The sequence below is a fragment of the Boleophthalmus pectinirostris genome, unplaced genomic scaffold (assembly GCF_026225935.1).
Source record: "Boleophthalmus pectinirostris isolate CB_2022bp ecotype Guang Dong unplaced genomic scaffold, ASM2622593v1 HiC_scaffold_12, whole genome shotgun sequence".
Taxonomy (NCBI): Eukaryota; Metazoa; Chordata; class Actinopteri; order Gobiiformes; family Gobiidae; genus Boleophthalmus; species Boleophthalmus pectinirostris.
The window spans coordinates 12333173-12352850 of record NW_026571018.1 but is presented as its reverse complement, the minus strand read 5'-3'; the positions used below and the strand labels follow the sequence as shown (position 1 = coordinate 12352850).

Below are 19678 nucleotides of genomic sequence, written 5' to 3'. Positions count from 1 at the left end.
GTGAAGTCTAGTGAAGGTTTAAGCAGTTTAAAGTTGCATTGTGTAACTTCTCTGGTGGAGGGTTTGTCAAAGTATTTTCTCTGTGGAGAAGTAATTGCTTTGTCTGGAGTGTTTCACAATATGGTGTTAAACATTTCTATCTTCATGGGGACTGAACCAGGCCAAGTTACAGGTCAGATCTGTGGAGAGGCAACCCCGCCCACAGACAGAATGCCTGTTTTTCGAGATATTTTTCAGCTATAAAACCACCTGTAATTGAATAAATGTAAGGTAGAGCTGTGGAACATTCAAGGAAGAACAATGACATATGGATAGAAACAAAAAGGTGATGGACCCCCAACCAAAAAGTTACATAGTGCATCTTTAAATACATAGTGGAGAACTTGAAATAAACTGTTTTTTGTTTTATAGAAGAATTCAGCCTAAATACGCAGAGTTTGTGTGTTAAACATGTGAATGAAACAAAGCACAACTTCAGGTTTGTGGTGACGAATCAACATTTTACCATAGATCAGAAAACTGTGTAATATGGGCCCTTTAAGTATTGACAGGCATCTTATTGTATCATGGCAAATAGCAGATTTTTTACTCATTATTTCTGAAAAGATGGGGCCTCTCAGTTCTGCAGTTTTGAAGAGAAAGAAAAGAAAGTCCCATCCCCGGCACTACCTCGCACTTTAGTACAACCTAGGCTATGTTCAGACTGCAGCCTGAAGTGACCCAAATCAGATTTTTTTTTTTGCCCCTGTGCTGCTTGTATCTGATCTTTTAATGACAGTCTGAACGACACAGATGGGCATTATAAGTTACAGCACATAGTTAGGCCTATCACAATAATAATATATAGTTTACATTCCAATCCTCAAAGTGGCCACCATTTGCTTTGTGGAAAAATATTTAGTAGAGTTATTTAACTTTTTTCTTTACTACACAAATCTATCTTGCTTCATATATTTGATGTCTTCCATATCTCAAATGTAGCTGTAGTAAAATAGTAGTAGTAAATATGTAATAATATTTATGTCTGAATCATCATAATTTTTGTCTACTTGAACATTTCCTTTAGCTCATCTTATCCAAATTATCCTTGAAAAATAGACAGATCAATTACATGTGTTGGAAATCATTTGTTTTTTGCGTTTTGAGTAGATGTTAGGGGTTGTGGAGAGGGAGAAGCACACGCAATGGCTGCTTTATGGAATTAAGTAAAGCCATTTCTCTAAACATTGCGAATGCTAATGCGTCAAGTAGCTCTTTGCTGACTAAATAATGTATTACAAAGCAGCAGACACACTCAGAAGTGCTCTAGTCTTTCTCAATCGAAATACGTGAATCAACTGTTGGGGAGATGGGGAATGTAGTTCATATATGAGTTCACCTACATTCAAAATTGTGTACACAGTTATTGTTTTGTCTCAATTCAATGAACTTTTTAAAATATAATTCGAGGGAAGCTGATGATGGTGTTATTAATGTTTGCATTCGGTCCGGTCTTCTTTTGGTCCTGTGTAGGTCCAAACTGTCATTTCATTTTGTCACAGTCTTTTTACTTTATATTTTTTGTTAAGAAATCATTGATAAATAAAATATACTGCCTCCATGGGTTTCAAAATGATAAGAAATTAGAACTGTTGCTTTAGTGATTATGCAAAATCGACTTTTCAGAGTTTTAAACCACTTTACAGTTGTTTCCCGTTCTCATTTTCTATCTCAAAGTTGTATTAGGAGCGATTCGTACATGTTTGAGTAATCCTTAATCTCTTATTTTCAAGACGCCTTATCTTCACTGCCACAAACATAGGCCCACAGCTCTGTTCTTCAGTTTTATTTCCATCATCACAGTAATTTTGGTACAAATAAAAAATCTTCTACTCACTATATCGTGATCTTCAGGTGCCAACTGTTTGTTGTGATGACATTTACAGCGACGTTAGTTCATCTCGGAAGTCAGCACGCTCATTTCTCTTATTAAATTAAAAGAAATTAAATTAAAATTGAGATTTAAAAATTGAACAGTGATACACGGGTGACATAGATTAAAATTATTTAGCAGACACAATTGCAATAGATCATCTTTAAGGCCACTTTTATATAATGACGGTCTGAACAGAAGATGCAAAAGTGGCGTTGCGTCTTCACTTTTTATTCCGTGTTTAGACGAGCGTTTTTGGGAGGAAATCTGCGTGCATACATTGACGCAAAAGTGTGTGGAATTTGATTGGGTATGTATGCCAGGTGGCTCGTGGTGATGTATGTGACGTAAACGCGTACGTGACGTGAGCAGAACTGACCAGAGTTTTGCGTCTTGGGCAGTGTAGTCGCTGAAAGTTGAATACGCTATGGCCGAGCGTATTCAACTTTGCCACTCTGGAGGGTGGTTTCAGATTTTTCCGTTTTTAAGCCCCAAAACGCCGTCACCCTCTAAACCAAAGGCACATCCAATAAAATATTTTGTCATTTTTACCCGTAAGCGATCTCCTAAAACCCTAAAACCCCCCATTTTTCTTTTTCTGTCGTCAGTTTACATTGTAGTTTTAATGTAATCTGTATTCTAGGGTGCTTCAAACCTACAGTACCTCCAGTGTTATTCAACCTCTCCTGATCCTAACTTGGTCCAATCTGATGTCTCTCTCTGCTCACTCGCTGCTGTGGAGTTGTGACTTTGATTGGCAGATGTCTTCATTTCTCTCACTGCTCACTTGACCCATGGCACAAGTCGAGCCCACTCCTTTCCGCACATGTACTACCGTCATATTTGACATTTACACTTTGATTTATAAATATATACTTTGACGTTATTTCATTACACCTCATGAACAAAGCCAACATCACTGCTGTCTTTCTTTTATTATTATTAGTTAGTTGATGGCTCATTGACAACTTAAATATAGTTAGTATTATACAAAACTGACTCTTGTGAGCTTTAAGACATGTTACAATGTTGTTACCCCATCAAAACATGCCTGGAGTTGTATTTTGTTTCATTCACACATGTTTGAGTAATCCTGGTTTATCTGTCAGAGCTCAAAACCCTCCATTTCACCTTGTGATGTCATGTACAGATAGTTTTCAAGTTAACCGTTAACTTTTACCTTTCAGTAGTGATTGACAATTCCAGGGCTCAAATCATCCAAGTGATTCTAGTGAAGGTGTATGGAGTTTAAAAACACATTGAAGCACTTCCTGTATTACCACGTGACATCACAAAGTGTAAAAGTGTTTTGTGTTTGAGAGAAGAACTAAGCCTAAATCTGCAGGGTGAATGAAACAAAACACAACTCCAGTTGTTTGTGATAAAGTAACAATATTATAACAACAGATCACAAAATGACGTAATAGAAGCCCTTTAATTAACTGCCCAACATGATCAGAATCTAATCATAGATAAAATCATCATAAAGAAAGACACTCTGTAACTTTTCTGCCACCTGCTCGTCTCCATGGAGATGTTACTGTTTTGCCACATTGGGGTGTGCAAAAATGATGAAATATCGATATATTGTATTGTTTATTGCATTGTTTCCCAAAGACAGGATCATGACAATCAGGTGGTCCGCAAAAGATTTTTTTGGGGTCGCCTTGTCACGATCTGCATGTCGGTCTACAGTATACAGTTCTGACACATGTTGAAATGTTAAGATGTTTTGTATAATTTCTAATCTTTTTGTAATGATTTTATTGACTATTTTGTTCCAGTATTGTTGGTTCAATTGAATGCTGAAAGGAAAAAAAATGGTCTACATTTAATAATAGGCGACTTATGGATCCTTTTATTGCTCGTTCAATTACAGTTTTTCATTGTTTAAAATTTTGGTAATATCAGTTGTTCAGAGAGACATGATCACTGAGTCAGCAATAAAATATCCTCAATAATGGTCAATAATGGTCAAATCCACCTTTATTATTAATATCTGTGGACTTGGGTTGTGAAGGTTTGTGACTTTTAAAATATGGGTCCTCAAAAGAAAATTTGAAAACACACTACAGTATCGATATTGTGGGCTGTTGTATCGATATATTTTTGGTATATTTAACTAAATTATTTCTTTTTAAATTAAATAAATTCTAAATTATATTTGTTTATGCAACGCATTTGACATTTTTACTGTTTTGATGATTAAAATGTTTGTGTTTCATATTCAGTTTGCACTAGAAGTGGTTTAACAAAGACTTTTAGTATTACAGCCATGGTTTAGCTTTTTATTTCTTATTGAACTGTATTGAATCGATTTTAAATATATATTGCATTGAGTTGAAAGCTCACTGTATCGAGATATGTATCGTATCGTGGCCTATGTATCGAGATATCGTATCGACAACTTCTTAATGAATTACAAATTACAGTTTACCCACTAAATACCAACAACAACCTTTTTTCAACATGGATAATAAAATCCACAATAACTTCTCTTCTATGGTGGCTTGCAAGGACATTTTGAAAACTAGTGGCGTCTCCAAAAAAGCCAAAAGCGACAATTTGAATTTTGCCAACTTCCAAATCCCAAATTTAACCGCGTGACCAGACTTGGATATCATGTATAAATTTGACTTCCCTTTCCCTCCGGACAGAACATCCCAGCCTTGAAAAGAAAAAAACAGAAAAAACTTTACACTTACATCTTATTGCATCATATTTTAGCTGTTTGAAGACTTAGCGACACTGTGCTAACTACGCTAATTAGCCATACTGTCCTCGCCGCCGCTGTTGTTTTGTATTCAAATCAACATGCGGTGAAAATAACTGCTTTCGCCAGCTCGCGTCTCCAGGGTTGGCGGCGGACGGCTCGTATGTAGAGACGAATGCTATTAGCTAGATTTCAATCTTTTTGCCGCTATAATGTGCACGTCAATCAGGCTCACGGGCGCATACATGTAGCCACTCGGGAGGCCTATTAAATTTTAAACGCTCACCTGCTCCTTCTATAAACTGTGTGCGACAATAACAGTTTTAATTGCGAGATTGGTTTGATTTTACCGCACAAAAGTCGTGGAGATGGAGGCGTCTGGGGAAGGGAAAGGGCGTTAATGTTTCCGAGGTTCTTAGAAGTTTTGAAGTTTTGAAAAATGGGCTCCCACAGTGAAGTTTCACACAATTACCATTTACACATTTACTTCCTATGACCTCGTGTATAAAACTGTGATTTTGTATTTTATTACGGTAACACTTTATAATAACTACACATTATTTAGCCTTAATAAAGCATGAACAAAGACTTAATTAATAATGAACAAAGACTTAATTAATAATGATTCACGCTTAGTAAATGCTTAATAAATGATAATTCGTCTTCACTTTAGAAAAGCTCTCAAAAAGACTTAACTAACAGATAATAGCTGCCTGAATTATCATTGCTTTGCATTATTAGTAAATCATTTTTTCATAGCTTACTAATGATTAATAAATGCTCAAATGGTTAGTTCATGAGTAATTAAGTATGAAATAATTATGAGTAACTATTTATATCACAGGCAAATTCAGTGCAAGTCCTAATTAAGGTAGTAATTAAGTAGTTACTAAGCGTGAATCATTATTAATTAAGTCTTTGTTCATTATTAATTAAACCTTTGTTCATGCTTTGTTAAGGCTAAATAAGGTGTAGTTATTATAAAGTGTTACCTTTATTACTTATCTTTCTATTTTATTTTGACTTGTACATTTACATTTATATAATTATGTCTTATTTGACAACTGTCTCTTGCTCTTTCTTGCTACTTATTTCGAATTTATTATTTTTGTATTTATATTTTGCCCTTTGTTATTATATTATATTGTGATGTGTGAGTAGGGTTGCCAACTCCCTGAAAAATAAATAAGGGACACCTCATTGGCAGGGCTGATGTCCAGTTGATTTGAGCCACATAGTTCCAGTCGAAATGCTGTCGATTTGAGCTCCGGAGGCAGACGTGGAGTAACAAGTCACATTTTAAAAGTGTATTGGTTTTATTGTATGTTTTGACCAGTTAAGCATGTAAGCATGTGCATGTTAGATTTGTCCCTATTTTAGTCGTCCCTTTTCAGCTCAATACGGAACGCGCACTTTTGTTTCTGAATATGGGACGATTCCGTTTTTCAAGGGGCGGTTGGCAACCCTATGTGTGAGCTACTGTGTCTAATTCATTTCCTTTGTGGATCAAAAAATTTTTTGTCTAAGTTTAAGTCTGTTTACAATATCTGACAAGTTCATTCACAAAAACAAACAAGTGCAATTTTAAATAATGATCAGAGGCTTATGAAGGGTGACCAGATTTTCAGAATTAAAAAAAAAAACTGGGACTTCCCCGGTTCGTGATGCCTGGGAATAATAAAATTGTTATGCACTGTGATGCTTCATTACATGTGAGTCAGCATGGTCACATTTTCGTTGTGTTTTTGCAATTTTTAAGTAGCTTTTCTGTATTTTACCAAAACAAATGCCTCTCTTTACTGTCAGCAGAGATCAGATTGGTCAAAAAGAGGGACACCTGGGACATTTCTTGGGGTTCAGCCGTATGTTCCCTCAGCCCTATGTTCCCTCATTTCTAATATTTTTCTTATTTCTCAAAATGAAACTCTAATTCAAGTTATTTTCATTTTTATACCGCATTTAAAGGGATGAGTCATTTCAACCTAGGGTCCTTTGCACCATGACCTCTACATTACATCTGTAGTCAACTGCTGCTGGTTAAAAGGTTGGGTGTAATTGACGGCCAAATTGGGAGAAATAGGGATCAAATTTGATGCAAATTGATGATAAAGGAAATGTGGGAACATAGGGCCTAATTTTGGAAAGAAAAAAAAAACTTTGAAATGAGGGAACATAAGACTGAGGAAACACAGACACGCTTCCCTCTTCTTGTCTAAGGCTACGTTTATATGATGACGGTTTGAACAGAAGACGCAGAAGTGGTGTCGTGTGTTCACTTTTAATTCTGTGTTTAGACAAGTGTTTTCGGGAGGAAATCTGCGTGCATATGGTGACGCAAAAGTGTGAGGAATTCGATTGGGTATGCATGCCAGGCGGCTCGGTGGTGATGTATGTGACGTAAACGCATATGTGACATGAGCAGATCTGACCAGAGTTTTGCGTTTTGGGCAGTGTAGACGGAAACACTGCGGTGGAGCGTATTCAACTTTTCCACTCTGCAGGGTGGTTTCAGATTTTTGCGTTTTTAAGCCCCAAAAACAAAACAAAAATATTTTGCTGTTTTTACCCGCAGGCATTCTCATGTAAACAGGCCCTCAAACTGAGATCCACTAGTTTTGGATAAATTGTCTGGCACAGGGGACACAGGGCTCAAAACTGGGACTGTCCCGGGTAAATGGGAACGTCTGGTCATTGTAGATCAGATGCATATAGTCTACTCTTTGTACAGAAATGTTTGTCAAAATCGAAATGATTTTATTGAAATTTAGATACTATTCCATCACTCCTTGATAAAAGTCACTGTACATTATTGTCATTGATAATATCTGTAGATGATGATTAACAATTTTTCAGTTTTTGCAATTGAACTCTTTGTTTTTCAAGTGAATTCATTACCCCCACATTCACCCAGGCTCTAACCTTTAAAGAGGGAGTTTTATAGATTTTCTTTTTAGTTTTTCCCTCATCAAAAACATTCCTGAAGAGGTTTTAGATGTCATTCATGCAAGTTTATGCATTTTAGCGCTCTTCTGGGCCCTATTCAAACCCTCCTTATGGTTAGCTGTTAAGATTCAGTGCACCCAAGCTCCCACACCACAGCCCTCCATAAATATACAAAACTGTACACAGCAACTTCACAAACTTGATGCGATGTAAGTTTTTACATGTGGTAATTATCGGAAGTGCTCCACTGTTTTTTTTAAACTCCCTCCATATACACCTTCACTAGAATCATTTGGATAATTTCAGCTCTGGAATTACCAATCTCTACTAATCTATCGTGTGAATGAAACAAAACACAACTCCAGGTCTGTTTATTTGAGGCAATAACGGCATTATAACTTGACTTAAAGCTCACAAGAGTCATTTTTGCAAGGACCTTTAACGAAAACATTTTCACAAGTTCTATAATAAAAATATATCAAAAATGTAAAAACAAGAGCAGAGACCCCGAAGATGAGAGTAAAAAATGAATGATGGATAAGTGGAAGATATATTAAGAGTAGCATCCCGCTGAGCTTGTGTCACCTTGCTCCTCTAGCCAACACTAATTCACCCACTTTTCCTTTCAGCATTTAACTTGACATCACTCTTTTTAGCTGTTAGCCTGGCAGGATGAGGCATAGAGGTCATTGGTTGGTCATATTCAAGCAGCTATAGATAAGGAATTCTAATTAAGACGCATACAACCAGGCTTTTCTGTGTTATGGTGTGTGAAATGTGAGGGATTTAGCTCTCTGCTGCCTCCTACTGGCTGTATAGCTACATTAGACTGGAACTGTAATAACCAAATGTTTATTCGACTTTAATATTACTCTTTTTTGTCTTGAAAACAGTGAAAAATAAAAAAACTAAACATTATATAATATTATATAGGTCATCGGATTTGCATATAAAAATATTTCTCCTGCTTGTCCAGCCGGATGAATATCATAGATCTAGGATTTTGTGTTGCAATCTGAAACTGAGCAATTCAGAATAAAAATCTGATACAAATGTTGATTGTTTTTAATTTGGATTGTGAATTGCCAAATTTACTGTTTTTTGTTTAAATCAAGTTCATTATTGTGGTTCTGCTACAATACATGCATTTTATTATTTCTATTGTATCGAACTTAGCAGTTATTATTTTATTTTTCTCATAGACATAAACAAGTTAATATTAAAAGTTTCAAATATTGCTCAGGCTTAATCAGCTATATGGTGACAAATGAGCATAAGATCTACTGTATATTTTCAATGAAAAACCGCCAAGTTATTGAAACTGATTTTTGTTGTCATACAGCGAGTTTGAGGGTTTAGGAAATAAGAGAAACGATCCGGTACTTTTTGATATTTCATGGCAAAGTACACTACATTTTATAATCTACAGGACATTATTGGGAGTATGACATTATCACTTTACCAATGAGATTTTTTAGAAATATTAGTTTTCTTATCAAAAGTTACAGGGATTTTGAGAACTATGTAAATTAACACTTTATGTCTTTGGTTGGTATGGTCATGTTTTAATGGTTGCAATTGCACAGTACATTTCCTCTTCTAACCTGCTGCTTCTTGTGTGTGTGCAGGGCTCTGGGCTCAGATCATCATGCCTCAGACCAATATGGATGTGATAAAGGGACAGACTGTGGTGCTGCTGGCTTCATACAGGAGCCCCCCGGGAACTGACCCCAGCAGCAACACTGTCATCTGGAACTTTGTCTCTGATAAACCGCAACTGGTAAGAACAAAGAACATCACAGTGTTCTATAGGCCAATATTATTTAATGCTGATGGGGGCAGTAAAATGCATAGTGTTCTAATGCAGATTTCATAATAATAATAATAATAATAATAATAATAATAATGTATTTTTAGACTATATGTCGCTCCGGAGTATAAGCTGTACAAGCCAAAAAATGTGTAATGAAGAAGAAAAAAACACATAAATCGCACCGCACTTTCTAGGAAAATTTATTTTTAATAAAATCAGAAACCAGGAACCAAAATTTCTTCTTATAGTGATGACAATAAAATAGAGAACAACAGGCTGTTAACGTCACATATGAACATCCATCTCACCCCAAATCACTAAATCCATTGAATTCTTCATCCTCGGTGTCACTTCAAAGTAACTCCGTTACCGGAGGTAAACACTGCTTAATCTCTGCGTAGCTGTCGTCAGACTCAGCATCAGTTCCAGTTAGAATTATTCCGGCCTTTTTGGATCCTTACAGGATGGTTTTGGTTGTCACTGAAGTTACTGAAGGCTTTGTCAATTCATCCAGTGACTTCCAGGAAAGTTGCATGGAGCACCCTCCTGGTGTCACAAATTTCTCACTCACTCCAAACTTGCTGCTCAATTACCGTTTTCAGCTGCATATTTCGCTATTTGCACCTTGTAATCTGCAAAATATGATTTTCTTTTTGGGGGCGTTTGTATTCAGTCTTTTTAGTTGTCTCAAATTTTCAGTGGTACAGAAGTAATGGTGCGATCGACTGACATGATACAGACAGGACAGCTGCATTTTCTGCAGGAGACATGCACAGTAGAGCGAAGTGACAGTGGTACAGGAGTAATAGGAGCAGCAGATACTGACACACAAGCCTAGAGCCTCTCACGGCTGTCAGTGTGAACATTTGAATATATAAATCGCACCGTTGCACAGGATCACCCAAACCATGAAAAAAAGGGCGACTTATAGTAAAAAAAATAAATTCAAATTCTACACTTGTTTAGAGGGGGGGTATTATGTTAACCATATACTAACATTTTCTAACATTGTTTCCTCATCAAAAATTATCTCTTCCCTGCCCTATTCAGACTCTCTTTATGGTTAACTATAACATTCTGTGCAAGGCTCCGCCCACAAGTCTACATCATCCATGCTCCCACATGAAAATTCTTCATAAATATAAAAAAGCATAAATCATAAAACTGTACACAGCAACTTGGGAGTGAGTTAATGTGGGAGCAAAGGGAGGGGAGACTCAAAAATGAAAAATTAAACTTATAAAACATGTTGGTACATTGTTTTTGGCAAATATAGCATTTTCAAAACAATCAAAGGTAACATGGTGATCTAAATATGTGATGTGTTAGCAGTTAATACCCCATCTTTAAACATGGGGATTAAATGGCGGCTTTTCCGAAAAATAAAAAAATGTATGTCTGAATACATTGTGATTTATCATTGCTGTACAAATGGAGTTTGGGAAAATAATCCTTATGTTAAATATGAGCTGCCGTTGGGGAAAGGCTCAGCTGATTAAACAGGGCTGCAGTAGTGTTGCTTGTTCAGTCGCGGTGCAGAGCCAAAGACATGAATGAAGGTGCTTCAAAGTGCTCTGTGGTTTCCAGATCCTCCTCACAGCTGAGGTAAAACTCTGTAACTGATGAAATAGGATATTTTTGCCAAGAAATCTTTTTTACAGATCAAACCCTCCTGGAGAATATTTTTGTATATATACATTATTTATCTCTTTTTTGTTTTATTTTTATATTGTATTGTTACATTTTGTATATTTAAACTGCTGCCTTATATGGGAATGTTTTTATCTTTTTACGTTATGATTCAGCATTAGCTGATGTCTCCTGACAAGTCAGTCTTTAATAAATCATATCTGTTTGTTTTTTTCAAACACCTTTGTGCTTGATTTAATTAGCTGACTAGTGAATGAGTTTATTCTGTCTTTTTACATAAATGTATACATAGTTTACTAGTACTTACCTGTATAAATTGTTGTTTTTGTGCTGTATGGTCATTGAGTACAGTTTGGGTCAGACAGTTTTAGTTTCATGCCTTGTGTCCTTTTAGCCACTATAAGAAAATGTACTCATGATAAATATATTGTCCCAGCTTTCATACACCAAACAATATAGTAAATCGATGTAGTAATTATCGTGACAGGTCGAGTGTCAGGTGTTCCTCTGTCCTGTCTGTTCCTCTGTAAATGTCAGGAAAGGGCTTGACATTTATTATTTTTCGGGGAAATACATAAATACATGTAGTATTTTAAATCCTTCTGACCCAAGATAATCCTGCCCTACAGTCCAGTTTACACATGTACTCCACAACCTTTATAAACCTACTCAGGAGAGTGACGTGAGTCACTCAACTGAAGATTAAACAACCACCACTTCAGTACGTGGTTCAAGGATCATAAATATTAGTGTAACATCCTCTTTAACATATTTCTGTGTTCTTTGTGTGTTTGTGTGCAGATCATTTCATACACTAAAGACTCGGTGAATGTGGGCAGTTCAACTCAGTTCAAAGACAGAGTTGGTTTCACAGACCCAAACCCTGTGTCCAACATCTCTCTGTACATAAACAACACTCAGGAGTCGGACTCAGGAAAGTACCTGTGTCAGGTGATCTCCACCCAGAGCCCGGGGCTCACCGCACAGCTCAGCCTCGATGTCAAAGGTACAAACATGGAAGTACTCACAGGATTTTGGTTATTTACAGTTTAAAGATGTCATCTTTCATGTAATAATTACTATACTAAATATGATTTGTGTTAAAATCCATAGTTACAGTTTACTCATTTAAACACACCACAAAATGACTTTGTCTGTATACTGTAAAAAGTAAAAATTTCAACACTGCCTAACTAGATATTTTGTTTTATTAGGGCATAGTGTTTGTTTAATTATTACATAAACATTACAGTAGTAGTAATTCAAGTGCTTTACAGAATAAGAAAAACATGAATATCACAATATAAAACAAATCAAAACATAGATAATATTAGGATATATATCTGCACACAGTTGAGTCAATTTCAAATACTGTAACATTCTTCCATAACCAACCTTCCAAAATATTAATTTTCAACAATTGTGATATGTCTTTTTGGAGATTTTATCGATAAAGTATACTGACCTCTGTTATCTCGGTGTGTCCCATCAGTTCCTCCCGCTGTTCCCAAGTGCTCTCTGTCTGGTAAACCTGTGGCTAAAGGGAATGTGACGCTGAGCTGTACGTCCAGTTCTGGGAAACCCGTCCCCATGTACAAGTGGAAGAAAACCAGCCCCACATCTGAGGTTTTCTTCTCTCCTATGCTTGGTCAGTACTAAAGTAATACAACATTATACTCAAATATATATATATAAGTGCATTGTTTATGAAAATGACAAATTATCAGTTTTTCTTTTTGATATTTTGATTTCATAATGTCATTATCTTTGTTATTAAATGTCAGAGTGATGAGAACGATCCATTTTGTTATTTCAAAACTGAATATTGCGCTGGTAGAGAAATACAGGAATACATTTTAGAGATTTTTTTAAGAAAGCATAACTATTTGGATATAATATGGTTTAGTATTGGGTATGAATGGTTTATTTATTTACTGAAGAATTACAAAATGAATTGCATTTGATGGAAAGAAAATACAACTATTTAGGTATGACATAAACTAGATCAATCGATGAAGGTTTTTGTGGAGAGGGGGTGGTCTTCAGGTAAATCCCACTAGCTCCTTCCTGATCGGTTTGTTGTTGTCGTTGCTGTCGTTCAGATGAGAGGACGGGCACGCTGAAGCTGGCCAACCTGAGCTCCAGTATGTCGGGGAAGTACGTGTGCACAGCCTCTAACGCGGCGGGGTCCGAGAGCTGCTTCATCAACCTGGAGGTCATCTCATGTACGTACCACATTACAGCACAAGATGGTTCAATTCTACTGGGTTAGAAAACGGCGGTGCTCAAAGGGATTATCATATATATACAGTGTTGGGAAGGGGACTTTTAAAATGTATTCCCCTACAAATGACAGATTATATACCCCAAAATGTAGTTTGTAATGGAATCCATTGTTACTTAAAGTGAGTAATGTAATCTGAATACTTTGGATTACTTGATTTGCTGTAGAGAAGCAAAGACCAGAATATTGTAGCATAAGATGTTTTGTCTGCTAAAAGAAAATAAAAAGCCCAGACTTTACTTAACCGTATTAAAAATATTATTGATAGAAGAGGAGGAGACAAGGTCCATGCAGGATGATTTAGTCCTGTTAGATCCTGTTAGATCCTGTTTTAGACCTGGTTTAGTCCTGGTTTAGATCTAGTTTAAATCTAGTTTAGACCTGGTTTTAATCCTGGTTTAGACCTGGTTTAGTCCTGGTTTAGACCTGGTTTAAGACCTGGTTTAAGACTTGGTTTAAGACCTGGTTTAGACCTGGTGTAGTCCTGGTTTAGACCTGGTTTAGATCTAGTTTAGTCCTGGTTTAGTCCTGGTTTAGACCTGGTTTAGATCTAGTTTAGATCTAGTTTAGTCCTGGTTTAGTCCTGGTTTAGACCTGGTTTAGATCTAGTTTAGATCTAGTTTAGTCCTGGTTTAGTCTTGGTTTAGACCTGGTTTAGATCTAGTTTAGCTCTAGTTTAGGCCTAGTTTAGTTTAGGAATTACAGAAAAAAAAAAAAAGAAAAAGAAAAGGATATAGCCCAAAATGTGAAAACAGGAAAATACCTCTGTGTAATCCATTTATTTCAACAAAGTAACTGTAATCCAATTACCACTCATTGAAACAGTAACTGTAACTGAATACAGTTACTCATAATTTGTACTCTGATTATGTAACTCTGGTACATGTAATCTGTTACTCCCCAACACTGTATATATATTGTTATTGTATTATTAGGTATTGTTACATCCCTAATCGTGAGCTTTCCTTTGATATCGCAGTAAATATCGTATCGTGAGGTTCATATTGTGACAATATGGTATCATGAGACTTGGATATCGTTACACCCCTAAAGTTCAGAGGTCACTTCTACGGGCAGATCTACAGCTGGACTATGTTCTTCTCGGTCTGTAGTTCTTTGAACCCAAACGGGGACCAGACACAACTCTTCTAATAAGTACAGTATTTTTCAGACTATAAGACGCAATATTAATGTTGAATTCTCTCATCTATTTTCATACATAATTCGCATCAGATTATAAAGTGCATTAAGTGAAACAACTGAACGACACTTGAGACTGATCCCTTAGCCCAGGCGTCCACGATCCATTGGCAGATATTGGGAGATAATTCGCCTGTTGTTGCCTCTCTGTCTTGGTGAATGTGAATTATGAATGTGAATGTGGGTGGATAATTTAAGTTTGTTTCCTACGAGGAGGACTCAAATAAACATTGAGTAATAATGTGTTTAATGCAGCTGCACATGGCTAATTTGCACAAAACTAAGCGCTGGAAAAAAACATCTCGTTCCTTCTGCGCTCTGTATCTTACCAAAGACGTACTAAAACATTTTGGCAGATTTATGAGCACCAGGTACCATATAAAATCAATTCGAGGTCAGTAAACACAACCAGAAATAAAACATAAAGAACACCGGATTATAAGGTGCACTGTCGATTTTTGAGAACATTTAAGGATTTTAAGTGCGCCTTATAGTCTGAAAAATACAGTACTAGAAAATGTATGAGGGTAATGAATAAATATGTCAAAAAAGGACTCAGGACCCAGGTTACTGTACTTATCTGAGGTAGTTTAATGGACTTATCTTGTTGCTTGCTCTAATAGAATAAAATGTTTACTTATGTGTTTTCAAACAGCGACCAATGTGGGGATGATAGTGGGCGCTGTGGTGGGCTCCGTGGTGGGCTTCCTGTTCCTCATGCTCCTGTGTATCCTGTATCTGCTGAAGAAGAGGAGGGACAATGAAGACGACATGGCCAACGAGATCAAGTGAGTGATGTAAAGCCATAAGAGAAGCTTAGACTTGGCGGCACGGTGGCTGAGTGGGTAGCACTCATGCCTCACAGCAAGAAGGTTCTGGGTTTGATCCCGGGGTCGCCCGGGCCTTTCTGTGTGGAGTTTGCATGTTTCTCCCCGTGTCTGGATGGGTTTGCTCCGGTTTCCCTCATCAACCCAAAACATGCTGCATAGGTCTCCATAAAACAGTTGATAGTCATGGTCAGTTAAATACAATCAATTCAATCATCGTGTCCTTAGGCAAGACACTTTGCCCAATTTGCCTAGTATGAAAGTGGTGTGTGCGTGAGTGATGGTGGTGGTCAGCCGCGCTTCTGTCAGTGTGCCAGAGGGCAGCTGTGGCTACAATAGTAGCTTACCATCACCAGGGTAAAGAGTGAATGAATAATGCTGTATGAATGAATGCTAAATGAAAAATGCTGAATAAAGTGTAAAGCGTCTTTGGGGACAGAAATGTCTGTGAAAGCGCTATATAAATAAAGACTTACTTACTTACTTAGACTTAGACAAATTTATTGATCCACGAGGGAAATTATTTGGACATAGTAGCTCACACAATATAACATAATAACAAAGAGTGAAAATATAAATGGTAATAATAAATTCTAAATAAGTACAGTCGTCCCTCACTATATTGCGGTTCACCTTTCGCGGTCTCACTGTTTCGCTGATTTTTTTGGGTGCAATTTTGCATGCCTTTTTTTTTTTTTTTTTTTTTTACAGTGTATAAACGCGTATTGCATTTGTCCCGCTGCGTCCTGATTGGCTAAGGGACTCCTGTCTCCTGTACAGTACAGAATGTGTTCAGCCAAATTTACATAAATGTTCGATCTCTAGCAGTGTGATTCTAAAGTGCTGTAGGTTTGCAAGTTTTCTCCCCGACAAAACCCACAATGTCAACGAAATATTCTGCACCAACAAAGGCTCCTGCGCTTGCACCCAAAAGGCAGAGGAAAATGCTAACCATCACACAAAAAGTTGGACTTCTGAACATGCTGAAGGAAAGTAGAAGTTACGCAGCTGTAGGGCTCCATTACAGAATAAATGAATTACATAAAGAAGGAGGAAAATAACATAAGGACGACAGCAGTAAACTGTTTTAAGAAGGATGCAAAAAGGGTTGTAACTGTCCTGTCTGAAAAAAGTGTATAAAGTGTGTGGTGACGGGTTTTACAGCCTCAAAACAGATACAATTATTGTAAAATATAAAGTTGACTACTTCACGGATTTCTCCTATCGCAGGTTATTTTTAGAACGTAACCTCCACGATAAACGAGGGACCACTGTAGCAAAAATGATTTGACTCAATTTACTCAACAGTCAGTGTTGTGTCATATGGAGCCTTTAATGTGCTAATGTAAACAACATGGTGACAATCCTGGTACAAAATGTGAATTGTTTTCTATATTTTCTCATTTCCAGAGAGGATGCCCAGGCCCCTAAACGTGTCTCGTGGGCCAAGAGCAACATGGGCTCCGACATCATCTCCAAAAACGGCACTCTGTCCTCCATCGCCTCGAGTCCTCGCCACCACCAACCCTCCCACCATCACCACGACAACCATCACCACAACAACCACAGCCACCCTCACCAACAACTCCAACAGTACCCCCAGCGAGCCGCCTCGGACACCGCCTCCATCGTCACGGCGACGGGCAGCATGGCGGGCTACAGACCCTCCCGGCAGCACGGCTCCTCCACCCCGACGCCCACCCACTTCGGTTACAACAACAACACAAGCACGCTCCCGATCGCCCAGGCCTCCGAAGCCCAGCCGGAACGCTACGGGCATCTACCGGTAGCTCAGGCGGTGCCCCAGACGTACGCCCACCACACCCGGGCACCGTCCCCTCCGCCCCTGCCCGCCTCCACGGTAACCCACGCCAACATCGCACGCATGGGAGGGGTGCCCATCATGGTGCCCGCTCAAAACCAGGCGGGGTCTCTTGTCTAACGGTGCAGCTACGATATGTATTAGCGCGATGAACAGTTAGCGACATTTCATATATTAAACTTCACCGAACTTGCTTATTTGCGTGCCAAGAAGCGGTTTTGGCAGTAGGACTGCTCTAGGTAGGATTCGATATGCACTGTAAATGTGTGGTAGGTTTCATACTTTTCTCAGATATTATGGTCTTGTCTGTTTGTAATGTTTTTTAATGATTTTTACTTATAAGATGAAAAAATTGGAGACTGCTGCTGAAGGGCAATTTTGTTTTAGTCTAATACCAAGTAATATTATGGCAAGTTTTGCTTCAGCGTTCCGATTCTGATACCAATGAGTTTGTATTAATGTGCATTGAAACTCCTTTACTCTAGAGAACTTTACCCTAGCGTCAGGATCTTTGCTTCGTCCCAGTTTGAGCTGATCTAAAATCTAAAGTTATATGCTTATATAGTTTATCTGCATTTTCCAAAATTTACTAAAATTTTAGGTATCAATATTTTTTCAGAATTGATACTTTTGGATTGGTCCACCCATCACTACAGCCTACTGCAATGAAAAAAATACTCAAAAAAATAAACTATACTTTAGAATATTCTGATAGAATGGGTCCAATAAGTGAAGATATATAAAATACATCAAAACAACATTAAAAAAATGAAAGCGTAATACTTGAAATGTTGATCATTTAAAATTTTTCACTATACATACATATATATATATGTATATAGTGGTAGACAATGTCCTTGAAAATATTGAAATGGAAAAACAAATGGTTGTAAACATAACTTTTTGAGATTTATTTATTATCTTATTCATTTGCAGTTTAAAAGAAAAAATAGACTTGAATAAATTCTTTAAGCCCAAAATTTATAAACCACAATTTAAAGGTATATATATATATATAAATATAATATAATATATATATATATATATATATATATATATATATATATATATATATATATATGGCTGAAATTGAAATGGTCTGGACATTTATATTGATGTACAAATACATTAGTATGTTAAAAATGAAGCGTATTACTTAATATTTGACATTTTGTTACTGCTTCAAACCCAGTATTTGCTCATAATGATCAAAAGGGACCAACCGCAATAGTTTATCTTATTTATAATTAAAGCAATTAGCTTAATATGTTGAAATGTTTTAATGACTGGATTTCTATGTATTTATGTCGGAAATATTATGAAAAAGTAAAAAACATATTTTGAGCTTCAATTATGCAGTGTACAATATTTCATACTAGCTTAAGCTTACTCATATCAACACGCTAATGTTGCAATTTTACAATGTATTCTTTAAGTTGTTTTTTTTTTATCACTTATGCATTATTATGTGTATATATGTTGAATTTCTCAAAGTGTGACAGGACCACAGCTCTGCTACAGTCTGTGGGTTTTTAAAATTATGTTTGTTTGTTTGTATGTTTGTTTGTATGCCTAAACACTGGAACCAAAGATATTATGTTAAATGTTTATTATTTTGCTTTTATCACTAGAATTCTGTTAGGCTGATATAGTATTATTAGAAATTATTCACTGCCATTAGTCTCACTTTCTCAGACTGTTACAATTTAAGAGGAACAAATATTCAAACGTCAAGGTGCCTATTTTTGAACTTCAAATCTTGTGTTTTTGCTGTGAGATATTTATCAGTGAGTTAACGTATATTCTGTTTGGTCAAGAAGAGCAGAAAGCAGAGGACTATTACACATGTATACAAAATTAAAAATAACATTACCGACGAGGCTTTTATATGGACAAAATTTTGTATGGACGAAATAATGTTCCAAATTTGTCCAAATTTGTCAAAAAATATTAAAATTATTGGCAAAAAATACCAAAATAAAAAATGTATGGGGGTTCTGCAGCTATAACTTTAAAAACAAGTCAAGTTAAAGCCTCACTGCGCAACTTTTAAAGAAATCAACTACAATACATTTCTTTTGGATGCTGGTTGTTTTTATAGCACTGGAAAAAGTAAAAGTAAAAAAGTAAGAAAAACATGCCTCCTTACTGTGAGCGGCCTTGCATCTCCACAAACCTGATTTGGCCTAGAGGAGGGGCTCCTCCTGCTTGTTTCCATGGAAATGTTTTTTTGGTTTTTTTTGACTATAATATTCCACAGTATAGACATAAAACGCACTTATCTCCATAGAGAATGTCCTGACTTTATATTTCCATTGAATCACGCAGGTCACATGACAAGAAAGTTACACAGTGTTGCTTTAAAATATATTAGCCAATTACAAGACCAATTGATTTTCGTTGTAGTCAACCAAGCCTTTTATAGATGTCAAATTTTAAGCAAATTTTGTACTGAGTAAACTGCCTATTAAATTCAGCCCACATAGCCTATCTTGTTGTTTATGTATGGATATC

The 19678-nt window shown here is 36.7% G+C and overlaps 1 protein-coding gene across 1 annotated transcript in view; it reads left to right on the top strand.

The window, feature by feature from the left end:
• The window catches only part of esama (endothelial cell adhesion molecule a), a 138327-nt gene extending 120241 nt beyond the window's left edge, over window positions 1-18086 (top strand). Inside the window, exons 2-7 of the mRNA XM_020920634.2 lie at window positions 9197-9348; window positions 11833-12037; window positions 12524-12679; window positions 13134-13256; window positions 15171-15303; window positions 16753-18086. Of these exons, the coding sequence (XP_020776293.2) occupies window positions 9197-9348; window positions 11833-12037; window positions 12524-12679; window positions 13134-13256; window positions 15171-15303; window positions 16753-17284 (1301 nt within the window). The 3' untranslated portion in view covers window positions 17285-18086. The remainder of the gene's footprint in view (window positions 1-9196; window positions 9349-11832; window positions 12038-12523; window positions 12680-13133; window positions 13257-15170; window positions 15304-16752) is intronic.
• Window positions 18087-19678: the final 1592 nt, after the last annotated feature.